The 23,046-nt window shown below is 40.9% G+C and overlaps 2 protein-coding genes across 2 annotated transcripts; one reads left to right on the top strand and one right to left on the bottom strand.

The window, feature by feature from the left end:
- The first annotated feature begins 223 nt into the window (after positions 1 to 223).
- Positions 224 to 4,501, top strand: gamt (guanidinoacetate N-methyltransferase). The gene is made up of 6 exons (XM_023971396.2): positions 224 to 491; positions 1,862 to 2,007; positions 2,100 to 2,163; positions 2,278 to 2,345; positions 2,890 to 3,000; positions 4,226 to 4,501. Exons 1-6 carry the CDS (start codon positions 317 to 319, stop codon positions 4,364 to 4,366), a joined length of 705 nt encoding a protein of 234 aa, XP_023827164.1. The 5' UTR covers positions 224 to 316; the 3' UTR covers positions 4,367 to 4,501.
- A 2,229-nt stretch (positions 4,502 to 6,730) lies between these two features.
- On the bottom strand, positions 6,731 to 14,860 carry ndufs7 (NADH:ubiquinone oxidoreductase core subunit S7). The gene is made up of 7 exons (XM_070435385.1): positions 14,846 to 14,860; positions 13,649 to 13,663; positions 13,445 to 13,564; positions 10,835 to 11,014; positions 10,687 to 10,733; positions 10,338 to 10,426; positions 6,731 to 6,971 (listed from the first exon to the last, which is right to left on the bottom strand). Exons 1-7 carry the CDS (start codon positions 14,858 to 14,860, stop codon positions 6,874 to 6,876), a joined length of 564 nt encoding a protein of 187 aa, XP_070291486.1. The 3' UTR covers positions 6,731 to 6,873.
- Between the last annotated feature and the right edge of the window lie 8,186 nt (positions 14,861 to 23,046).

Genomic DNA, 23,046 nt, shown 5'->3' with positions numbered 1-23,046 from the left:
ATCTAGACTAAACTAGGGTGCAATACAATGCTGTAAAACAGACTGTAATATGCCACGATTATGAAAATACAATACAGCATGTTTTTTTTCTCTCAGTTTTCCACACTAAGGACGTCAGTGACCCCGACGACACTCCTTGGAATGCCACCTATTGACCAGCAGTAGTACGCCTCGTTGACATTGCAAACACGTCTTGCAGAGTCAGCAATTCTGACCCATATAAATCCACACCGCCGCAAAATCTCACTTTCCTCTGGCACGACGTGGAAACAGCAACCGTCTATTCCCCAGCGATTAGAGAAAAACAATCACCAAAATGACCACGGGACAACCCATATTTTCCAAGGGAGAAGACTGCAAAGCTGGTTGGCACGACGCTAGTGCTGGTTACAATGAGACCGACACTCATCTCGAGATTTTGGGCAAGCCYGTWATGGAACGTTGGGAAACTCCGTACATGCACTCGCTGGCAACTGTAGCCTCCTCAAAAGGTACAACGCACAATGTGCAAGCTGGTGGTCCCTGTGAACGCACTGGGACCACTAGATAGTAATTAATTCCAGTATTCTATGATCATTTATAGTTCTATAATAACCTTTTACATTATTGTAATACTTTTTTTCTTACAAATGTGTGAAATAAATAAGCCGTAAAGGACAGCCTATTTGCCTATAGCGTAATCATTGGCTAGGTTTACACTTAATTCAGAGCTGCAATATAGTCAAATCAGATTATCAATAAATCAGCAATTAGGCTATTGGGAAAAGTTTATGAAACAAATGCATTGACTTTCTGTATTACTTCTGAGTTGTTTCACCCAATGTACATGCTAGTGGAGTTTAAAAGCATGGTGGAGTTAGACATATGTTGGACATAATGCTTGTGGTTGCAGCAGGTGTTACTCTACCCATGGAATCGTGCCAAGTGAGGACTTGGGAGTGCCAATCATTTATGACGACATGCCATTCAATACGTTTTATAACTACAACTGTTGATCACTGATTTGACTTTTAATTGCACACAATACGAGCACAGACTAGAATTCAACGTTTTGCACGTAAAAGTTGTTTTGGAGTTGTTTGCGCGCTCATGTCACCATAGCACACACGTTGCTGCATGTAGTAGGAATGCAGTCCATTGAGTTTATTAAATAGGGTATTATACTTTCTTTATATTGCTTTATATTGTAAAATACTCATATATGGTGGAAATTTGAGTATAAGCCTGATAATAGTATAGGTCGATGCAAAACCAAATCGTATTTTTCTCTAATCTATTTTTACACATCACTGAAAGACTATTCTATTCTGTGGAAATCCTTGAAGTGGCCTTTCTATCACGTGCCACCACCTCGTTCTTTCCCCCATACATTTCTATACTGTGGTTCTCAGAGAGGTCTCTCAAATAAACAAAAACAGTCCATTATTTTTGTTTTGCTTTTCATGAAGGGTGCCACAGCATTGGAAATACTTCAATACAGGTCAGACCTGGGTTCAAATACCATTTCACGTATTTCAATTACTTTTCAATACATTTCAAAGCAAGTACTCAGATAACCTTTATTTGGAATAAGTAAGTAGTTGAATATTGGAATGTATTTGGAAATGTTCAAATACACTGAATCAAATGCGCTATGCATTTAACCTCGGAATTTGAAATGACAAATTTGGTTGACTATTTGTTTTTTACAAATAACCATTAAAATACTCAAATAAAAGTATTTGTTTTGGGCTATGTATTTGAAAATACTCAAATACCAAGAACAAATATTTAATAACAAATACACGTATTTGAAACCAAGTCTTGATACATGTAGATACTTAAACACCAATTGAGATCCTTGTTCTGCTTTCCCCCACAGGTGGACGGGTTCTGGAGATTGGATTTGGCATGGCCATCGCCGCAACTAAAGTCGAGTCCTTCCCCATTGAGGAGCACTGGATCATTGAGTGCAATGATGGCGTGTTCGCGAGATTGCAGGAGTGGGCCAAGGCTCAGCCACATAGAGTGAGACATCTTCAACTTCACATTAGGATCTATTTAGACTTTTCCCTCATTTAATGTGAATAAAATGTATCTAAATTATTCTCCACTCATAGATTGTGCCCCTCAAAGGACTGTGGGAACAGGTAGTGGGCGGCCTGCCTGACAACCACTTTGATGGTACGTTTCAAAAGGCATTCTATTGGCGTATCCATTGTATCTTTGTATTCTTAAGCGGGTAAATTGCTTCAGACACATAACTAAGTAATTTTAATAATGCCTCTTCTATCAAAGGCATTCTGTACGACACATACCCTCTGTCTGAAGACACATGGCACACTCACCAGTTTGACTTCATCAAGGTAAGTACAACACTTCTATGACAAAGACTGCACATTACAAATATATTAGCAAAAGCACCAGAACCAACAGCGGAATGGGGATTTCTCCTGTATTAAAGACTGTATAAAACACAAACATGTTTGGTATTACATATGATATTGTAGCTGAATCCAACGCAAACATATGGCAGATGTTTAGGGTGGCAACCAAAAGGTTGCTAGTTCGAATCCCAGAGCCATCAAGGAGAAAATAAACTGTTGATGTGCCCTTGAGAAAGGCACTTAATACTAATTGCTCCAGAGTTGCCATTGCCCACTTTTCGAGGGTGTCTCGGGGAGAGTTGGGATATGCAAAAAGCACTTTTACGTATTAATACACATTTGTACATCTGAAATAGGACAAATATAAGCACCCACGAAATTAATTAATTAATAAACAAATTAATCCAAATGGAATGAAATATTTCTTAATGGAATCTGATTCCTATCACTCATTACAAACATTGCCTATCGTGTCACAATGACGTTTCCATTATAATAAGAATTTTGAATTGTGTCTCTATAGGGTCATGCCCATAGGCTGCTGAAGCCCGGTGGTGTCCTCACCTACTGCAACCTAACCTCTTGGGGTGAACTTCTCAAGTCCAAATATGACAACATCGACAACATGTTCCAGGTGAGCCGGCTCTCAGCCAATCAATGATCAACAACACCTAATCTCTCTGTGAGGTGCTTGTGTACACGTGTCCTCTCGGGCATGACACATTTCATTTCTTTGCACGTATTCTGTCCTTGTCTCAGATAGTACTGCACTTACAGTACAAGTCTGGTACAGTGTAATTGCATATGTGATGTTATACCGCTAATCGTTACTGTGGTATAACATGTCATTTAAAGTGTGGCCCTCCATTTTGTTTGGTTTGATGTTCATTAAATCATTAACCCATTTGTTTCATTCACGTGCAGTGACTATTTGTCTGTTGTATTTTGCTTATTTGGTCTGTCTGTAGCTTCAGTACTAACTAATTTGCCTGCTACCTGCTTCCACCATTTCTTTATAGTACATTTGATTTGGTTTACTAACTGCAGTACAACAGTAATTGGTTTAGTTTATCTATCACCGGCGTCTGCCATTTACTATTACCATTTGTATTGCACTTGGTTGTGGCACTGTTAGAATGTGTCCTCAATTACCTTTCTTGACTAAACAAAGGTAATAATTTGACCTGAACTACAAGATCTGAGAATTAAACTTTATTTTTTTGTATATATATATATCATATTTTTTACAACCAAATCCCCCAAGAATAGGTAAATGGGATGTTATTGACAGGTCCAGACACTTTCATCCTCGTTGTGCAGTACGGGGCTCTGAAAAAAACATTAACAAAGGCTCCAAAAACATGCAAAAACTTCATTTTAGAAACGGAAAAGCTCTCAGTATAATGATGCAGGTCTTCAGATGTTGTACACATGAAATTGTGTCATTCCATTTTGTTGCTACTCGAGCAATAGCTCTACGTCCATTCTAGCAGCAGGCTACACAGAGAATAGCTGGATAGGGGAAACCGTTTGTCTCACAAAATGGAGTATAACGTTGCGGATAAAGTTTGGAATGACACAAGTTCATGTGTACATCTGAATACCTGCATCATTATACTGAGAGCTTTTCCGTTTCTAAAAATGACGCATTTGGAAGTTTTTGGAGCCGTTGTTCATGTTTTTTCAGAGCCCCGTACTGCACAACGAGTAAGTGACCCGCTGGTTGGGGTAAGTTTCTCAAAAACAAGTGAAATCGCAGCAACAACAAAAAGTATCTGGACCCTTCTATAACATGCCATATACATCAAAAATAGAGATTTGGTTGTAAAATGCAAGTTTCTCCTATGATGATTTTTCAGGAGACCCAGATGCCTCACCTGCTCGAGGCTGGCTTCAAGAGGGAGAAGATTAGCACCACAACCATGGATATTGTTCCTCCAAGCGAATGCAAATACTATGCCTTCCGCAAGATGATTACACCCACCATTCTGAAAGAGTGAAGTGGCTTGATGCCACCGTAATGTTTTTATTCCTTTAATTCTCAAGTGCCTGCATTTTAAAAGCCACATTGGTTTACTGTCAAAAATCCATAAGCACTCAGCGATGTCCATCTTACAATAAACCAATTGAAATAACATGTCCACTCTGAAAATGAATTTGTTTGGGTATCACCACAAACAATTTTGCACCTCTTGCTATGGAACCTCTTGCAATTCGTTACAGAATGCATTACATTTGAACTTCATTGCAATGTTAATGAGCACTATATTTTACATAATACTAAGTCTGCGTTTACACAGGCAGCCCAATTCTGATCTTATATCCAATTTAATTATTGGTCTTTAGACCAATCAGATCCTATCTTTTGCCAATAATTGGGCAACATATCACAATTGGGCTGCCTGTGGAAACACTTTCGATTGGCCACTTAACTAAATGTGAATCAAAATTTCATTAACATATTTCACTTCTGAAATAACAATTATTTCCTGAGGGGCTGCAAAATAAGTCAAAAACATGATTTTCCTGTTTTCAATGATATTTCCACACTAGGAGCAGGAAATAACACTCAAATTGTGAAAATGCCAATGCCCTTGGCATTTGCAGCTTTTTGAAAAACATGCCTGGAATTTCAGCCTGTTCACCTGGGATGGAGTTTTGGCCCACAGCATATCACAATGAGATCAGATTATTTTGACCAATAACCAGTCATCTTTTATTATACATATCCTACTTTGGGAAGTAAGTGGGTAGGCTCTAGAGCAGGGGTATTCAACCCTTACCCTATGAGGACCAAAACCTGCTGGTTTTCTGTTCTACCTGTTAATTGGGGTGGCAGGTGCCTAGTGGTTAGTGTTGGGCCAGTAACTGAAAGGTTGCTAGATCAAATCCCCGAGCTGACAAGGTAAAAATCTGTCGTTCTGCCCCTGAACAAGGCAGTTAACCCACTCTTCCTAGGCCGTCATTGTAAATAAGAATTTGTTCTTAACTGACTTGCCTACTTAAATAAAAAAATAATTGCACCCACCTGATGTCCAAGGTTTAAATCAGTCTGATTGGAGGTGAACAATGTAAAAAATGCAGTGGAACTGGCTTCGAGGTCCAGAGTTGAGTTTGAGGGCTCTAGAGTTTAGACAGTCCTATCCGACAATCAGGGCTGTGCATGTACGCCCACATGATTAGACTTAGCATTTCAATGGCAAAAGGAGTCTCAGCAAAATCTATTATTTTCATTAAATAAAGTCATTTATTAGACATACAGTGATGCTTTAAACAGACTGCATGGGAGCTTTAAGAAAAGAGATGGAAAAAGTCCCTATCTGGTTAGAACTTGTTAATCATTAATTGATAAGTTGTCATGGCACATTGCCGATCTCATTGCAGCTGGTAGATAAGTGTTAGTCAGATGTTTTTTTTCATAGAAAATTGAGAACAGTAGGACCTTTGAATATTGGCCAACCGTCATAGCAGATCTCTCACAAGAATTTAACTCAATCTATACACATTTACTATTGGGTCACAAATCCTTAAGCCTAGTGAGATGAGTTACTGAAAACACTGAGAAAATACATAAATTGTATTTATGATGCATGCTACATTTCTTGCAGATTTAGAGGGTGATTTATATATATATATATATTTTTTTTAATGTAGATTGTGTGATTTGTCACTATAAGTTACATCCAAAAGGTGCGTCTTTGTGCAAATATAATGTTAAAACGGTTTACACCTTTCAACTTTCCTATAAAATATGAACAGCTACACCCTGCTTCCTGATCGGCTAGGTGGAATAGCACCCCTATTGCTACCTTCCAATTGTCTAAGATGTACACAAGTGCATACAGGGCCGGGGTCAATTTGGGATTGAATTTTGGTGAGTAGAACCAAAGACTGGCCCTGAGACAATACTCTTAAATTGTATCCATCCACATTTACTCTTAAGTAAACAGTGATGACATAATTGGTCAAAGCACTGCAAAAAGAAAGCATGCTTACACCAATTCAATGTCAGGTCAGTGATTACTTCAAGGAAGAAAGGAAACATTTAGGAGTATTTCAAAAAGGTACTCTACTCTCTCTTTGGTAGACCCAGAGGTAATACAAGTAAATGTCTAAATTTTTTGAGGTGCAAAGTGCACCATCTACTGGTTCAGAATATACACACATAGAAAGTCTTCAAACAAAGGAGTACACCAACATACATAACAAAAACTAATGGACTACTAAAGAAAACTGAGGTGACTTCCATCTACATAGTAATGACCATAAATGTTTAAAATTCTCAGTTAAAATGATTATTGATAAATGTATTTAAATCCCTGCCAGTATCATAATCTGTGCAAGGCCAAGAACAGTGATACAAATGACAAGAAATTCCTTTATTGTTTCTGCAGAGAGGTGCCAGTGCTCAACCCAGAGTGATTCCTGAGGATATTGCCAACCGGTTTACTGGCTGATCAGACCACCAATAAATACAACATTTACAAAAAGCCAGACGTACATCATTTCACTTGCGATACCAAATCCTCATTTTCTTCTCTCTCTTTATTTTCTTTTGCAACTGTAGCGTCCCGTAGAGAAGGGCCTCTGCTGTGGGTGGGCAGCCTATGGGAGGACAAGTAAAACAGTCACTTAGAGTGAAATGTTTTCTATAAAAATAATAAAAAATTTAAAAAAAGGTAAATAAGATGATCTTCAGAGCTATTATTGTGATTTGTTTCTTTTCCACATTGCTGATCATACAGTGCCTTCAGAAACTATTCACACCCCTGGACTTTTTCCACATTTAGTTGTGTTACAAAATTGGATTTAAAATTGATTTAATTGTAAATCTTTGTCAACGATCTTCACCAATGCCAAAGTGGAAGTAAAATTCAAATAAATAAATAAATGGAAAATAAAACACTATATCTTGATTAGATAAGTATTCAACCCCCTGTGTCAATACATGTTAGAATCACTTGCGGCAGCAATTACAGCTCTGAGTCTTTCTGGGTAATTCTAAGAACTTTGCACACCTGGATTGTACAATTTTTCCCCATTATTCTTTTTTAAACTCTTCAAGCTGGTTGCTGATCATTGCTAGACAGCCATTTTCATGTCCTGACATACATTTTTTTACTTAAATCTGCTTGAAAATCTAACTAGGCCACTCAGGAACATTCAATGTCATCTTGGTAAGAAACTCCAGTGTATATATGGCCTTGTGTTTTAGGCAATTGCCCTGCTGAAAGTTGAATTTCAAATCAAATGAACATTTTATTTACAACAGGTGTAGACCTTACCATGAAATGCTTACTTACAAGCCCTTAACCAACAATGCAGTTAAAGAGTTTAAACAAATTAAAGTTAAAAAAAAAAAGAATAAAAACAAACAATAAAATAACAAGGCTATATACCGGTGGTACAAGTACCGAGTCAATGTGCGGGGGTACAGGTTCGTCAAGGTCATTTGTACATGTAGGTAGGGGTAAAGTGACTATGCATAGATAATAAACAGCGAGTAGCAGGAGTGTAAAAACAAAGTGGGGTGGGGATCAATGTAAATTATCCGGATGGCCATTTGATTAATTGTTCAATCTTATGGCTTGGGGGGGGGGGGGCCTTAAGAAGCCTTTTGGACCTCGACTTGGCGCTCCGGTACCGCTTGCCGTGCGGTAGCAGAGAGAACAGTCTATGACTTGGGTGACTGGAGTCTTACAATTTTTTGGGCCTTCCTCTGACACTGCCCAGTATATAGGTCCTGGATGGCAGGAAGCTTGGCCCCAGTTATGTACTGGGCCGTACGCACTACCTTCTGTAGAGCAGTTGCCATACCAGGCGGTGAAGCAACCGGTCAGGATGCTCCCGATGGTGCAGCTGTATAACTTTGAGAATCTGGGGACCCAAGCCAAATCTTTTCAGTCTCCTGAGGGAGAATAGGCTTTGTCGTGCCCTCTTCACGGCTGTCTTGGTGTGTTTGGACCATGATAGTTTGTTGGTGATGGGGACACGAAGGAACATGAAACTCTCGACTGGCTCCACTACAGTCATATAGATGTGAATTGGGGTGTGTTCGGCCCATCTTTTCCTGTAGTCCACGATCAGCTCCTTTTTTTCCCTTTCTTGCTCACGTTGAGGGAGAGGTTGTTGTCCTGGGACCACACTGCCAGGTATCGGACCTCCTCCCTATAGGCTGCCTCATCGTTGTCGGTGATCAGGCATACGCCGTTGTGTCATTAGCAAACTTAAAAATGGTGGTGTTGGAGTCATGCTTGGGCACACAGTCGTGGGTGAACAGGGAGTACAGGATGGGACTTAGCACGCACTCCTGAGGAGCCCCGGTGTTGAGGATCAGTGTGGCAGATGTGTTGTTACCCACCCTTACCACCTGGGGGCAGCCTGTCAGGAAGTCCTGATCCAGTTGCCGAGGGAGGTGTTTAGTCCCAGTGTCCTTAGCTAAATGATGAGCTTTGTGGGCACTATGGTGTTGAACGCTGAGCTGTAGTCAATGAATAGCATTCTCACATAGGTGTTCCTTTTGTGCGATTGCATCATCGGTAGATCTGTTGGTGCGGTATGCAAATTTGAGTGGGTCTAGGGTTTCTGGGATAACGGTGTTGATGTGAGCCATGACCAGCCTTTCAAAGCACTTCATGGCTACCGACGTGAGTGCTACGGGGCGGTAGTCATTTAGGCAGGTTACCTTCGCTTCCTTGGGCACAGGGACTATGGTGGTCTGCTTGAAACCTATGCATTACAGACTCAGTCAGGGAGAGGTTGAAAACGTCAGTGAAGACACTTGCCAGTTGGACCGCTCATGCGCCGAGTACACATCCTGGTAATCCATCTGGCCCCGCGGCCTTGTGAATGTTGACCTGTTTAAAAAGGTCTTGCTCACATTGGCTACGGAGAGCATGATCACAGTCGTACGGAACAGCTGATCCTTTCATGCATGCTTCAGTGTTGCTTGCCTCGAAGCGAGCATAAGAGGCATTTAGCCCGTCTGGTAAGCTCGCGTCACTGGGCAGCTCGCGGCTGTGCTTCCCTTTGTAGTCCATAATAGTAGTGCAAGCCCTGCCACATCCGACGAGCGTCAAAGCCGGGGTAGTAGGATTCAATCTCAGTCCTGTATTGATGCTTTGCCTGTTTGATGGTTCGATATGAGGGCATAGCGGGATTTCTTATAAGCGTCTGGATTAGTGTCCAGTTCCTTGAAATAGGCAGCTCTAGCCTTTAGATCAGTGCGGATGTTGCCTGTAATCCATGTCTCCTGGTTGGGATATGTACGTGCGATCACTGTGGGGACGACGTCGTCGATGCACATATTGATGAAGCCGGTGACTGAGATGGTATACTCCTCAATGTCATTGCACGAATCCCAGAACATATTCCAGTCTGTGCTAGCAAAACAGTCATGTAGCGTTGCATCCGCTTCATCTGACCACTTCCTTATTGAGCGACTCACTGGTATTTCCTGCTTTAGTTTTTGCTTGTAAGCAGGAATCAGGAGGATAGAATAATGGTCAGATTTGCCAAACGGAGGGCTTGGGAGAGCTTTGTATGCGTCTGTGTGGAGTAAAGTTGGTCTAGAGTAATTTTTCCTCTGGTTGCACGTGACATGCTGGTAGAAATGAGGTAAAACGGATTTAGGTTTGCCTGCATTTATCTCCCAGTGTCTGTTGGAAAGCAGACTGAACCAGGTTTAGGATTTTGCCTGTGCTTAGCTCTATTCTGTTCATTTTTCCTCCTAAAACTCCCTAGTCCTTGCAGATGACAAGCATACCCATAACATGATACAGCCACCATCATGCTTGAAAATTTGAAGAGTGGTACTCAGTGATGCGTTGTGCTAGATTTGCCCAACGAATACACTTTTGTATTCAGGACAAGCGGTGTGAATACTTTCTGAAGGCACTGTATATCAGGGCCAGAACAAATTTGTTTTATAAGAGTAAAAAAAAAAAATACAAATTACAGAATGATACATACCTGGAACGTATATGTCCACTGGTACGATGCGGTCACACCCTCGGACCACGGCGTAAGAGTAGTGGTAGTAGCCACCCCCATTGGCACAGCTTAATAAGGACAGAGTAATAAGATACAGTGTGGCTCAACTAACAGCTGAATATGAAAAACGTCAACAGACACTGTAAAAGCACTGTGTGTAATGCTAAAACAGTTTGGGGAATTAAATCCCAATCGGTTGGCAGTAATCTTTATATTAAACAATCAGGCATTCTTAAATTAAAAAGTTAAGGACATCATGTGATCCATTTCAAACTAGACAACCACTAAAATCTTTCTGCTTGAACCTAATATTAGGACAACATTTTACCTGCCCATGGAAATTACATATCTTGGCTCAGGCATCTGGTCATAAACCTACGGGAAAATAAGCATGTTGAATTCATAGTCAATAAAAGACTAACTTGATTTCAAGCAAATGCAGAACTCCTTTCTCCAAAGAAACTTCAGTCAAATACCTTGCGCAGAGCGGGGGCCATCTTGTTGGTCAAGGTGCCTGCCACAATCATGACGTCGGCCTGTCTGGGGCTGGCTCTGAACACCACTCCGAACCGGTCCATGTCGTATCGAGGAGCCGCCATGTGCATCATCTCAACCGCACAGCATGCCAGGCCAAAGGTCATGGGCCACAGGGAGCTCTAATGTAGAAATCCACAAAAACAGATTAGATCAATTGTTTTGTTAACCTAACTGAACAAAGATCATTCAGTCAGTCAATCTTTTTCCCTAACTCTTCCTAACAATCCTCAACTCATCTTGAGAAAGGTGAAAAGGAAAGGTCAAGGAATAACATTTAGACCAATGGTTCTCAAACTTTTTATAGTCCCGTACCCCTTCAAACATTCAAACTCCAGCTGCGTATCTCTAGCACCAGGGTCAGCACACTCAAATGTTGTTTTTTGCCATCATTGTAAGCCTGCCACACACACACACAAACTATATGATACATTTAAACATAAGAATGAGTGCGAGTTGTCGTCACAACCCGGCTCGTGGGAAGTGACAAAGAGCTTTTATAGGACCAGGGAACAAATAATAATAAATCTATAATTTTTCTTTATTTAGCCATCTTATGTATTAAACCTTATTGTGAATAACTCTCCACAGGTTAATGAGAAGGGTGTGCTTGAAAGGATGCACATGGCTTGTATTGGAAAGTCTCAGTCTTAAATAATTTCCCACACACAGTCTGTGCCTGTATTTAGTTATCATGCTAGTGAGGGCTGAGAATCCACTCACACATAGATACGTGGTTGCAAAGGGCATCAGTGTCTTAGCGCGAATTTCCAGGTCAAGAAACTGAGCGCAGCACAATCCAGAAATCTGGCAGTGGCTTCTGATTAAATTTTCACAGAATCGCATGTTGCAATTTCAGTGAGGCTCTCTTGTTCAGATATCGGTAAGTGGATTGGAGGCAGGGCACAAAAGGGATAACGAATCCAGTCGTTTGTGTCGTCCGTTTCGGGAAAGCACCTGTGTAATTGCGCACCCAGCTCACTCAGTCAGGTGCGTCGCTATATCACATTTGACATTGTCCGTAGACTTGAATTAATTTGCACACACACAAAAAATAAATCATTCAATGATGGGAAGACCTGTGTGTTGTCCTTGTTAATGCAGACAGAAAATAGCTCCAACTTCTTAATCATAGCCTCAATGTTGTCCGGCAGATTGAATATAGTTGCGAAGTCACTGTAATCCTAGATTCAGATCATTCAGGCGAGAATAAACATCACCCAGCTAGGCCAGTCGTGTGAGAAACTCATCATCATGCAAGCCCCCTGATAACCAGTACACTTCTACACGTATGTTGTAAAAGCGTTACATGGTTACTGCCCATATCATTGCATAATGCAGAAAATACACGAGTTAGTCTTTATTCTCGCCCAAAACACTCATGTGGCTTATTTTTCAAATTGTCATGTTTTGTTTATAAATGTCTGCGAGAGAGTAACGGTTAATGTGATTGGATTTTAATTATTTGACTAGGCTACCTGTATTTGACATTGTGTTGTTATTTCGCAGAACATTAGTTCACTGGTTTCATTTTATTTTTGGCAGTGAAACAAATCTACTCAGGCAAGAAAGAAAAGAAACTCATCCAAATATAGCACCGTTTGAAAATATAAAATGTACTGTTTGAAAATGTGAATAATTATTACTATGATTTTTTATTTATTATTGCACCAGTCTGGGAATACCTGGTTTAGAGGAATGACCCCCCCCCCCCCAAAAAAAAATATTATTTGTGAAGGCATTGGCTGGAATTTTACTTCAAATTAAATGGAATTACAGGAGTCAGAGACAACTTCTTAATTTTCCCCCAGCAAAGGAGACTCAATATGGAAAAAGTGAAACCAGACTATGCTTCCCTCTGTAGTTAGTTTAATCATTTTGACAGTTCCTTGACTGACAGCCAGCTGACCACATACTGTATGTTTAGTAGATTACAAAGAGAAGTAAAGAAGGATGGGGATGGGCCTCACAAGTGGGGCAGTGGTCTAAGGGTGGTCTAAGGCACTACATCGCAGTGCTAGCTGTGCCACTAGATATTCTGGGTTCGAGTCCAGGCTCTGTCGCAGCCGGCCGCAACCGGGAGACCCATGGGGCAGCGCACAATTAGCCCAGCGTCGTCCGGGTTAGGGAAGGGTTTGGCAGCAGGGAGGTCCTTGTCCCATCGCGCACTAGTGATTCCTGTGGCGGGCCGGGCACAGTGCACGCTGACATGGTCGCCAGGTGTACGGTGTTTCCTCCGATACATTGCTGTGGCTGACTTCCGGGTTAAGTGGGCATTGTGTCAAGAAGCAGTGCGGCCTGGCTGGGTTTCGGAGGACGCACGGCTCTCGACCTTCACCTCTCCCGAGTCCGTACGGGAGTTGCAGCGATGAGACAAGACTAACTACCAATTGGATACCACGAAATTGGGGACAAAAACATTTACAAAAACTCTTTTGGAGTTTGATAAAAGTTTTAATAAAAGCCAAATTGACACTCAAAACATACAAAAGGTACCATATGCCACTGCAAACAGAGATATTGTGTGGCATTGAATCTGAGCCCTAACTTACTCTGCGTGCCCAGTTCACCAGATCATCCAGTTTAGTGATGACATATTCTCCCTTGCTGCTTGCTACTGCAGCGGGCTTGGCAGCAGCTACCGCTGTGCTTTTCTCTCTGACTGAACCACACTGGAGGGAAAGGGAATATTAAGTACTCGAGCAAATCTTCTTTATAGTTCTTGACAAATCAGATGTTCACTGGATTTCCATTACCTTGTAGCATTGTCGCTTTTAGCAATGTGGTGTAGCGACCTCTGTTGTATCGCAAATACTGAAATGGGTCTGTATGGTAAAAAAGACCAAGATTGGATTGGCACTGACAACTTTTGTGATAACTGCTGATGTAAAAGAGGTTTATAAAATAAAGTTGATTGATTGACTGACTTACTGGCCATCAACACAAGCACAATGGCACTGCACAGAAATAACACAATACTCTAAACTATAACAAATGGAGCAAACATATTTAATGTAGACTACTGGTGCTTCAAAACAGAAAGAACCTCTATGTTGCTAACTATAGTAAATGCCAGATCTGTCTTGGACAAATTACGCACTTGATAAGGTGATTAATTAAAACCAGACTGCCAGAGACAGCAGATAAGTGTTCATAAATAATATCAGATTAAACTTTAAAAAGCATCCTTACCTTGATGAAACGTTACCAAACGCGGCGAGGCGAGGGACTGCTAAGAAAATACAAAAAAAGCATTTTTCAACAAATGCAATTAAATCATTACGCCACACCAAACTCTCTAGCTAAGACAATTTACTGGGGGATAACGTTACTGCAGGTTGTCATTTGCTACCACAGCCTAACCCAAAACACTGACCAAAAAGCGTATTTTGTTTGAATGAATCATTACGATAGACAATATTGACATGTGTGGCTGTATAGAACTAGTGGAAACCCACTGACTGGCAGTCAATGCGCATTTCTTGAGTGGCATAACAAACAGACGTTTGTGATATGGCTAGTTGTAACTTAGTCAAACTGACTTGTATCAAGTATTGCTTATATAAATATTACAATGTATTTGCCATTAGATGACCATTAGCTAAGAGGTTGATACACCGCATGTCTGACTGAGGAACTTAACGTTCCACGCCGTGAGTTAGCTATTTACAAACAAAACTTTTCTCCCTGGCTAGCTAACGTTAGCTAGTTAGCCTAGCCAGAGCCGTTTCTTGTCAGATTTATGCCAGATATAGCATCTAGCTGTTATAGCTAGATAGCAAGGTCAGTGATTACAACCGATGGTGGAAGCATACAATGACAAACCTAGATAATACATTAATCAGGTGGCATAGGAAATACTGTAATTTTAGTGGGAAATAAGTCGGATATTTAGCAGAATGATATGTCGCAGTAACTTGGGAACATTGCATATTAGCCATAACATCACTCACCCACCACCGCGCCATCTTTGCTAAAAATGAGAAGACTTCCACTGACTGTGGTTACGTGATAGAACGGTCCGTCCATATCTGTGATCCTTGGGACGTCCCTACTTCTTTGAAGTTGACATTTAAAATGGTTAGGTTCAGGGTGGGACGTCCCAAGGATTCATTAAAAAATATAGCAGTTAATTATAGGGGCCTACCGGTATATTTTTTTTTGTTGAACAGGGAGAAAAATGTCTAAAGTAAGAGTTAAACGTATTGATTGGTCTGAACTTAAATACAAAGATGTGGGAAATAATTTCACATTTGCAAGTGGTTCCATGGGGTATGACGTAGCTCAGAGCAGATCCAGGATCACTTTTTAACACCCAATCAACCGAGCCAGTTTCAAGTGGGATATTCGACGAGATATTCGCGCTTTCAAACCTCAATAGCTTTCAAACACTTGAGCCACAGACTCCAAATAAGTGTACATTATGTTGTAAAAAATTGCGCACAACATGCACAGGTCTTATTTTCACGATTTGGACATAATTGGCTTTCCAAAGCTAATAAACATGTGCAAATGTGAGCAACATTTTGTATTCCAAGTTGAATTAGTTAGGGAGCGTAAACAAAGTACAAACCTTTTTTACATTCAAATTTCAATAGCTCCTTGGTCATGTGACCTAGTGACTTCAAACAGGTTCAAGAAAGTCAACGACTACCCTTCTATATTGCACACCCTTTAGTTTGACCATTTTCATCTCACATGGTTTTACATAAATTTTTCCAAATGTAGAATTTCAATAGCTCCTTGGTCATGTGACCTAGTGCCTTCAAACACGGTTCAGAATGTCCACTCTGTGGGCCTACACATTGCACATCCTTTAGTTTGTCCATTTGTATCTCACATGGTTTTACATGATTTTTTCAACATGTAGAATTTCAATAGCTCCTTGGTCATGTGACCTAGTGACTTCAAACAAGGTTCAGAATGTCCACTCAGTGGCCTTACACATTGCACACCCTTTAGTTTGTCAATTTTTATGTCACATGGTTTTACATGAATTTTTCAAAATGTCGAATTTCAATAGCTCCTTGGTCATGTGACCTACTGACCTCAAACAAGGTTCAGAATGTCCACTGACTATATCTTCATATCGCACACTCTGATGTGTGTCTACTTTCATCTCATGCTATTAGACGTAAATCTGTAAGCTTTGCAGGCCTTCATTTTACATGGGTGTTAAAAAAAAAATTGAAGTCACCAAATGTTCCATCCTCACAATAACTATCTTTCACATGGACACTGAATAGATCCGCAAATGGCTGTATGTGGTATGGATCAAGGACAGGAGAGGTGTTCAAACAGAGGTGCTTAAAGGAAGGTGCACAGGTAGGCCTCATGAAAAACAATGTTTCATATGCTCTTTTTAATTACAGTAATAGGCAATGATTTGTCAGTCACAGTGAGCTTGATAACGTGAAATAATCATTTTCATAGCATCACTTTCATATACTGTACATTAAGACAAATCCTTCTACGTTGAGAATTAGAACGCAGTTTACATAACCTGATAATGACTTGATATTTGAGTGCATTCACAACAAGCCACCTGCAGACAACTTACAAAATGCAATATTGCCTTTGAGGGTTCGTTTTTCTGATGAAAATAGTTATTTGATGCATGGCCTACTATTTCTAACTGGGAAAATAAATTCCTACGTCTTTTGTGAGTAAAATCCTTTTTCCAAAATTGATTTAAGTACATTTTTATGAAGAGGTATGAGGGTTGTGATATGGGTCATTTCATAGTCAAATCATTTAAGGGATCAATACATTTCTATATTGCTTCCCCAGTATCTACATGAACCATCAGGCCAAGTGTTTTTGGTTGACCCTGCTGGACAGAAAGAGAAGGAGGAATCAGAACACGYTGCATTCAAATTCAGGTCTTAGTTATTCCATTGTACTGGATCTAATAAACATTAGCATTTTACATACATTCATAAGTGTAATACCTTTTTATGACATCCTGTGAAAAACTCTTGGCTGCTGGCTCTGTCACTTTCAGACATGCGCAGAGCAGACTTGAACCACAGGGGTTCTCTGTAAAGAGAGAGTAATCCAAAAGGCACAGACACACCCCTTGACTTTCAATTGGCACCGTTGACCTGTATGTATTCTCTCCTGATTGGCTCTGTGGTGCACAGTCTGGCAGTCTGACTAAAGTGCAAGAGGTATGAGGAGAGACATCCTCCTTTGTGTTTATGGGAACAAATATTTCCCAACACTTTGGATCCTATTCTTGGACAATTAGAAGACACAATGCATCAATGCAAAAAAAGATATATTACTAATGACTGTCCATCAGTAACATCAACCTTGTGGGTCTATGGGTGTTTGGGCCAATAAAGTGCCAACTCAATTCTACCAGTGACTAGTCTCTCATGCCCCTTAGAACGGAGACACAGAGCAATAGTTTTGAATCTAAACCAGCTCTTTTTTACTGGAGTACACTAACCCCTAATTGGGGCTCTTTTCTTGACACATAGTAGCACTTTACCAGATAAGAAGTCAAGAAGATCAAAAAGTAGATTGTTGTAAGGGTGTATTACATCCTGTGCTGGCCCCATTGTCACATCCATTCTGGATTCTGAGTGGTAAAATCATAGCTGAAAAATGCCTCAATGTACAGTATGTGTATACATTTTCCGCCAAGACAGAACTGCCAAAGGGAGTGGAGTTGCAATCTACTGCAGAGACAGCCTGCAGAGATCTGTCATGCTATCCAGGTCTGTACCCAAACAGTTCGAGCTTCTACTTTTAAAAATCCACCTTTCCTGTAAGTCTCTCACAGTTGCCGCTTGTTACAGACCCCCTTCAGCCCCCAGCTGCGCCCTGGACACCATATGTGAATTAATTTCCCCCCATTTATCTTCAGAGTTTGTACTGTTAGGTGACCTAAACTGGGATATGCTTAACACCCCGGCCGTCCTACAATCTAGATGCCCTCAATCTCACCCAAATTATCATGGAACCTACCAGGTACAACCCCAAATCCGTAAACTCGGGCACCCTCATAGATATCATTCTGACCAACCTGTCCTCTAAATACACCTCTGCTGTCTTCAACCAGGAACTTAGCGATCAGTGCCTCATTGCCTGCGTCTGTAATGGGTCCGCGGTCAAACAACCACCCCTCATCAAAGTCAAACGCTCCCTAAAACACTTCAGCGAGCAGGCCTTTCTAATCGACCTGGCCTGGGTATCCTGGAAAGATATTGACCTCGTTCCGTCAGTAGAGGATGCCTGGCTATTCTTTAAAAGTGCTTTCCTCACCATCTTAAATAAGCATGCCCCATTCAAAAAATTTAGAACCAGGAACAGATATAGCCCTTGGTTCACTCCAAACCTGACTGCCCTTGACCAGCACAAAACATCCTACTGTACTGCATTAACTGCATTAACATCGAATAGCCCCCGTGATATGCAACTTTTCAGGGAAGTAAGGAACCAATATACACAGGGAGTTAGGAAAGCAAAGGCTAGCTTTCTCAAACAGAAAAGTGCATCCTGTAGCACAAACTCCAAAAAGTTCTGGTACACTGTAAAGTCCATGGAGAATAAGAGCACCTCCTCCCAGCTGCCCACTGCTAGGAAACACTGCCACCACCGATAAATCTACGATTATCGAGAATTTCAAGAAGCATTTTTCTACGGCTGGCCTTGCTTTCCACCTGGCTACCCCTACCCCGGTCAACAGCTCTGCACCCCCCACAGCAACTTGCCCAAGCCTCCCATTTCTCCTTCACCCAAATCCAGATAGCTGATGTTCTGAATGAGCTGCAACATCTGGGCCCCTACAAATCAGCTGGGCTAGACAATCTGGACCCTCTCTTTCTAAAATTATCGACCGCAATTGTTGCAACCCCTATTACTAGCCTGTTCAACCTCTCTTTCGTATCGTCTGAGATCCCCAAAGATTGGAAAGCTGCTGCGGTCATCCCCCTCTTCAAAGGGGGAGACACTCTCGACCCAAACTGTTACAGACCTATATCTATCCTACCCTGCCTTTCTAAGGTCTTCGAAAGCCAAGTTAACAAACAGAACACCAACCATTTCGAATCCCACCGTACCTTCTCCGCTATGCAATCTGGTTTCCGAGCTGGTCATGGGTGCAACTCAGCTACGCTCAAGGTCCTAAACGATATCATAATCACCATCGACAAAAGATAATACTGTGCAGCCGTACCCATCGACCTGGCCAAGGCTTTCGACTCTGTCAATCACTGCATTCTTATCGGCAGACTCAACAGACTTGGTTTCTCAAATGACTGCCTCGCCTGGTTCACCAAATACTTATCAGAAAGAGTTCAGTGTGTCATATGGGAGGGCCTGTTGTCCGGACCACTGCCAGTCTCTATGGGGGTACCACAGGGTTCAGAGTCTCGGGCCGACTCTTTTCTCTGTATACATCAATGATGTTGCTCTTGGGGCTGATGATTCTCTGATCCACCTCTACGCAGACGACACCATTCTGTATACTTCTGGCCCTTCTTTGGACACTGTGTTAACTAACCTCCAGACTAGCTTCAATGCCATACAACTCTCCTTCCGTGGCCTCCAACTGCTCTTAAATGCAAGTAAAACTAAATGCATGCTCTTCAACCGATCGCTGCCCGCAYCTGCCYRCCCGYCYAGCATCACTACTCKGGACGGTTCTGACTTAGAATATGTGGACAACTACAAATACCTAGGTGTCTGGTTAGACKGTAAACTCTCCTTCCAGACTCAYATTAAGCATCTCCAATCCAAAATGAAATCTAGAATTGGCTTCCTATTTCGCAACAAAGCATCCTTCACTCATGCTGCCAAACATACCCTCGTAAAACTGACTATCCTGCCGATCCTTAACTTCGGCGATGTCATTTACAAAATAGCCTCCAACACTCTACTCAGCAAATTGGATGCAGTCTATCACAGTGCCGTCCGTTTCGTCACCAGAGCCCCATATACTACCCAACACTGCGACCTGTATGCTCTCGTTGGCTGGCCCTCGCTTCATATTCGTTGCCAAACCCACTGGCTCGAGGTCATCTATAAGTCGTTGCTAGGTAAAGCCCCGCCTTATCTCAGCTCACTGGTCACCATAGCAGCACCCACCGTAGCACGCGCTCCAGCAGGTATATTTCACTGGACACCCCGAAAGCCAATTCCTCCTTTGGCCGCCTTTCCTTCCAGTTCTCTGCTGCTAATGACTGAAACGAATTGCAAAAATCACTGAAGCTGGAGACTCATATCTCCCTCACTATCTTTAAGCATCAGCTATCAGAGCAGCTTACAGATCATTGCACCTGTATGAAGCCCATCTGTAATTAGCCCATCCAACTACCTCATCCCCATATTGTTATCTATTTTATTTTATATTTATTTTTGCTCCTTTTCACCACAGTATCTCTACTTGCACATTCATCTTCTGCACATCTTACTCCAGTGTTTATATGCGAAATTGTAATTATTTCRCCACTACGGCCAATTTATTGCCTTATCTCTCTCATCTTACTTCATTTGCACACACTGTATATAGACTTTTGTATTGTGTTATTGACTGTACATGTAACGATTGTCGTCTGGAGAAGGAGAGGAGGACCAAGGTAAGTGGTAAGTGGTCATATTTGTTTTATAAAATACAAAAACACTTGACAAACAACAAAAACGACAAACGAACAGTCCTGAAAGGTGAAACAAAACACTAAACAGGAAACAACCACCCACAAACAAAAGTGGGAAAACAGGCTACCTAAATATGGCTCCCAATCAGAGACAACGATAGACAGCTGCCTCTGATTGGGAGCCACACCAGGCCAAACACACAGAAACAGAAAACCTAGACCTACAACATAGAATACCCAGACATAGAATACCCACCCACATCACAACCTGACCAAACTAAAAATAGAAACATACAAAGCAATCTACGGTCAGGGCGTGACAGTACGTTTGTTTATTCCATGTATAACTCTGTTTTGTTGTTTGTGTCACACTGCTTTGCTTTATCTTGGCCAGGTCGCAGTTGTAAATGAGAACTTGTTCTCAACTGGCTTACCTGGTTGAATAAAGGTGAAATAAAAAATATAAAAAATACTGTAGGTGGGAATGTCTTATGTCCGTCCTACATGTAGTGTTGGTACCTGGAATATTCCTCAACTGCATATATCATAAATTGCTATTGCAACTTGAAGTATTATGTTGAACAACTGACATTTTGCAGATATTATTTTGACAAACACACTTTGGTGCTTACAATTCATTCTCTATTGTCATAGATTTGGTGGGCACTGTCATCTGTGATCTTTGTGATATTACCTTCTTTAAGCACGTACTGATGTAACTGTCACTTAATATTTTTTTCTTAAAGTCTTCAAACGCTCTACATTTATTCACTCTGTGATAGGGTTGGATCCTATATGCTACTTTTATTATTGTCCTGTAAATGGTTCAGTGCCTATAATTTAGGCTGTGTGTAGAATGGGGCATAAAGGAAATTACCTCTACTAATAAATTACTACTAGATTATAGTGATAAGGAAAACAGCATACAAATGTGGCTTGTGTATTCATTTGCCTATAACTAATCATAATTCCATTATTTATACATAAAATAGAAGATCCTGCCATGGAAAAGACGACTGGGCGGATATAAAGTGGAAAGGAGGGGAAATAACTCACACCATGCAGCAGGACACCTTCAGCTGCGGAGTCTTTGTAATGCAGGTTTGATAGTTATATGTTCAATAATGAATGGTTAGCTGTTATGTGACAATTAGGTCAAAAACTCTATTTTATTTTTTGGTGTAGATGGCCAAGGAAGTTGCCACATAACTTCCCCAATATCCCCTCCCAAATTGATATGGAACCTTCAAAAACACATGGAGTAACTGCGAAAATAAATGGCTGAGGATATACTAAAAATGTCTGGTATGTAATGACATTTAATTCAAAGTAAATGTAAAGTCTTTATTTTTATGTAGTTGTGTGGGACAGCCATATGTTCAGTTAATGCCTATGATTTCAGAGTTCAACAAAGCCAACAACTGACTGGGTTAGTAACTTTATTTAACATGTTTATAATCTTTTGACATCAGTGACGGCATGTAAGACAATTTATGATATAACACAATGGATGGCTAATTCGTCATTCGTCATACTGCATTGATATTTGATATTATTTATAACGTGGTGTTTTGTTTTGATTGAATGTTTTGCATGCCAACGGTGGTTCCATGTGCTGTGCCTAGGAATGAAGACAAAGGAGTTCAACAGAGTAAAGAACACAAACCGGAAGTGCAGTCTTTGTTGTTGAAAATGTATGCTATACCCCATCCACACTGAAGAGGCTCTGAAATGTACATCAACCAGGGATAAAGAGAAAGTTAACACTGTGAAATGTTTCATACTTAATTGAAGTTAAGTGTCTATTGACATGTTGGAAAAGATTAAAGGTCTACAATTTCTGTTTAATTTGTCAATATTACATTTTTATTCATTGATTTACTGGCCACCATTACTGTGGTTATATGTTCAGTATATGTATTAACCAGCAAACCCACTGCAGCCTACCTCACTAGCTCACTCTCCATCCCCGTTGGACAATTAATAGCATGACTCTCGTACTTTGCCCTTTTCCTTTATGGTTGATATTAACAACGAAAGGAGATATTATCTGTCTCTCTCCTATTGAGTACCACTGTTAAATACTGTGGAAAAATAAAAAAACAGGGAAAATAAGCACTTAAAACGACCAATTATTGTAGATAAACATGAAAGAAAAGGGTAAACACAACACTAGACTGAACCCCCAAATGTCAAACTAATAATAATGTACAACAATATATAAGATACATGACTAGAGGTTATGCAATATGGGTGTATATCCACTGCACGCTTCTTAGGTGTGTAATTGACATGACCAAGGAGCTACTGCAAATTTGAAAATGTACGTTACACCGCGTGATTTTAGAGTTCACAAACACGAGTGTGCAATATAGAAGGGTCGTCAGTGGACATTAGGTCACATGACCAAGGATCTATTGAAATCTTACATTTTGAAAAAGTCATGTAAAAAATGTGTGAGATACAAAATGGACAAACTAAAGGGTGTGCACTGTGTAGCCCCACAGAGCGGACATTCTGAACCTTGTTTGAAGTCACTAGGTCACATG

Source organism: Salvelinus sp. IW2-2015, linkage group LG26, assembly GCF_002910315.2.
Source record: "Salvelinus sp. IW2-2015 linkage group LG26, ASM291031v2, whole genome shotgun sequence".
Classification (NCBI taxonomy): Eukaryota; Metazoa; Chordata; class Actinopteri; order Salmoniformes; family Salmonidae; genus Salvelinus; species Salvelinus sp. IW2-2015.
The sequence above is the reverse complement of the archived record's forward strand: the minus strand, read 5'-3'. Positions and strand labels throughout refer to the sequence as shown.

What these genes read in the sequence shown, in the direction of transcription:
- ndufs7 (XM_070435385.1), bottom strand. An exon ending in TGGTGAACTGGGCACGCAGA is followed by an intron (nt 11,015 to 13,444) that starts GTAAGTTAGGGC and finishes TTTCTACATTAG; the next exon opens with AGCTCCCTGTGGCCCATGAC. An exon ending in TGGCCCCCGCTCTGCGCAAG is followed by an intron (nt 10,734 to 10,834) that starts GTATTTGACTGA and finishes ATTTTCCCGTAG; the next exon opens with GTTTATGACCAGATGCCTGA.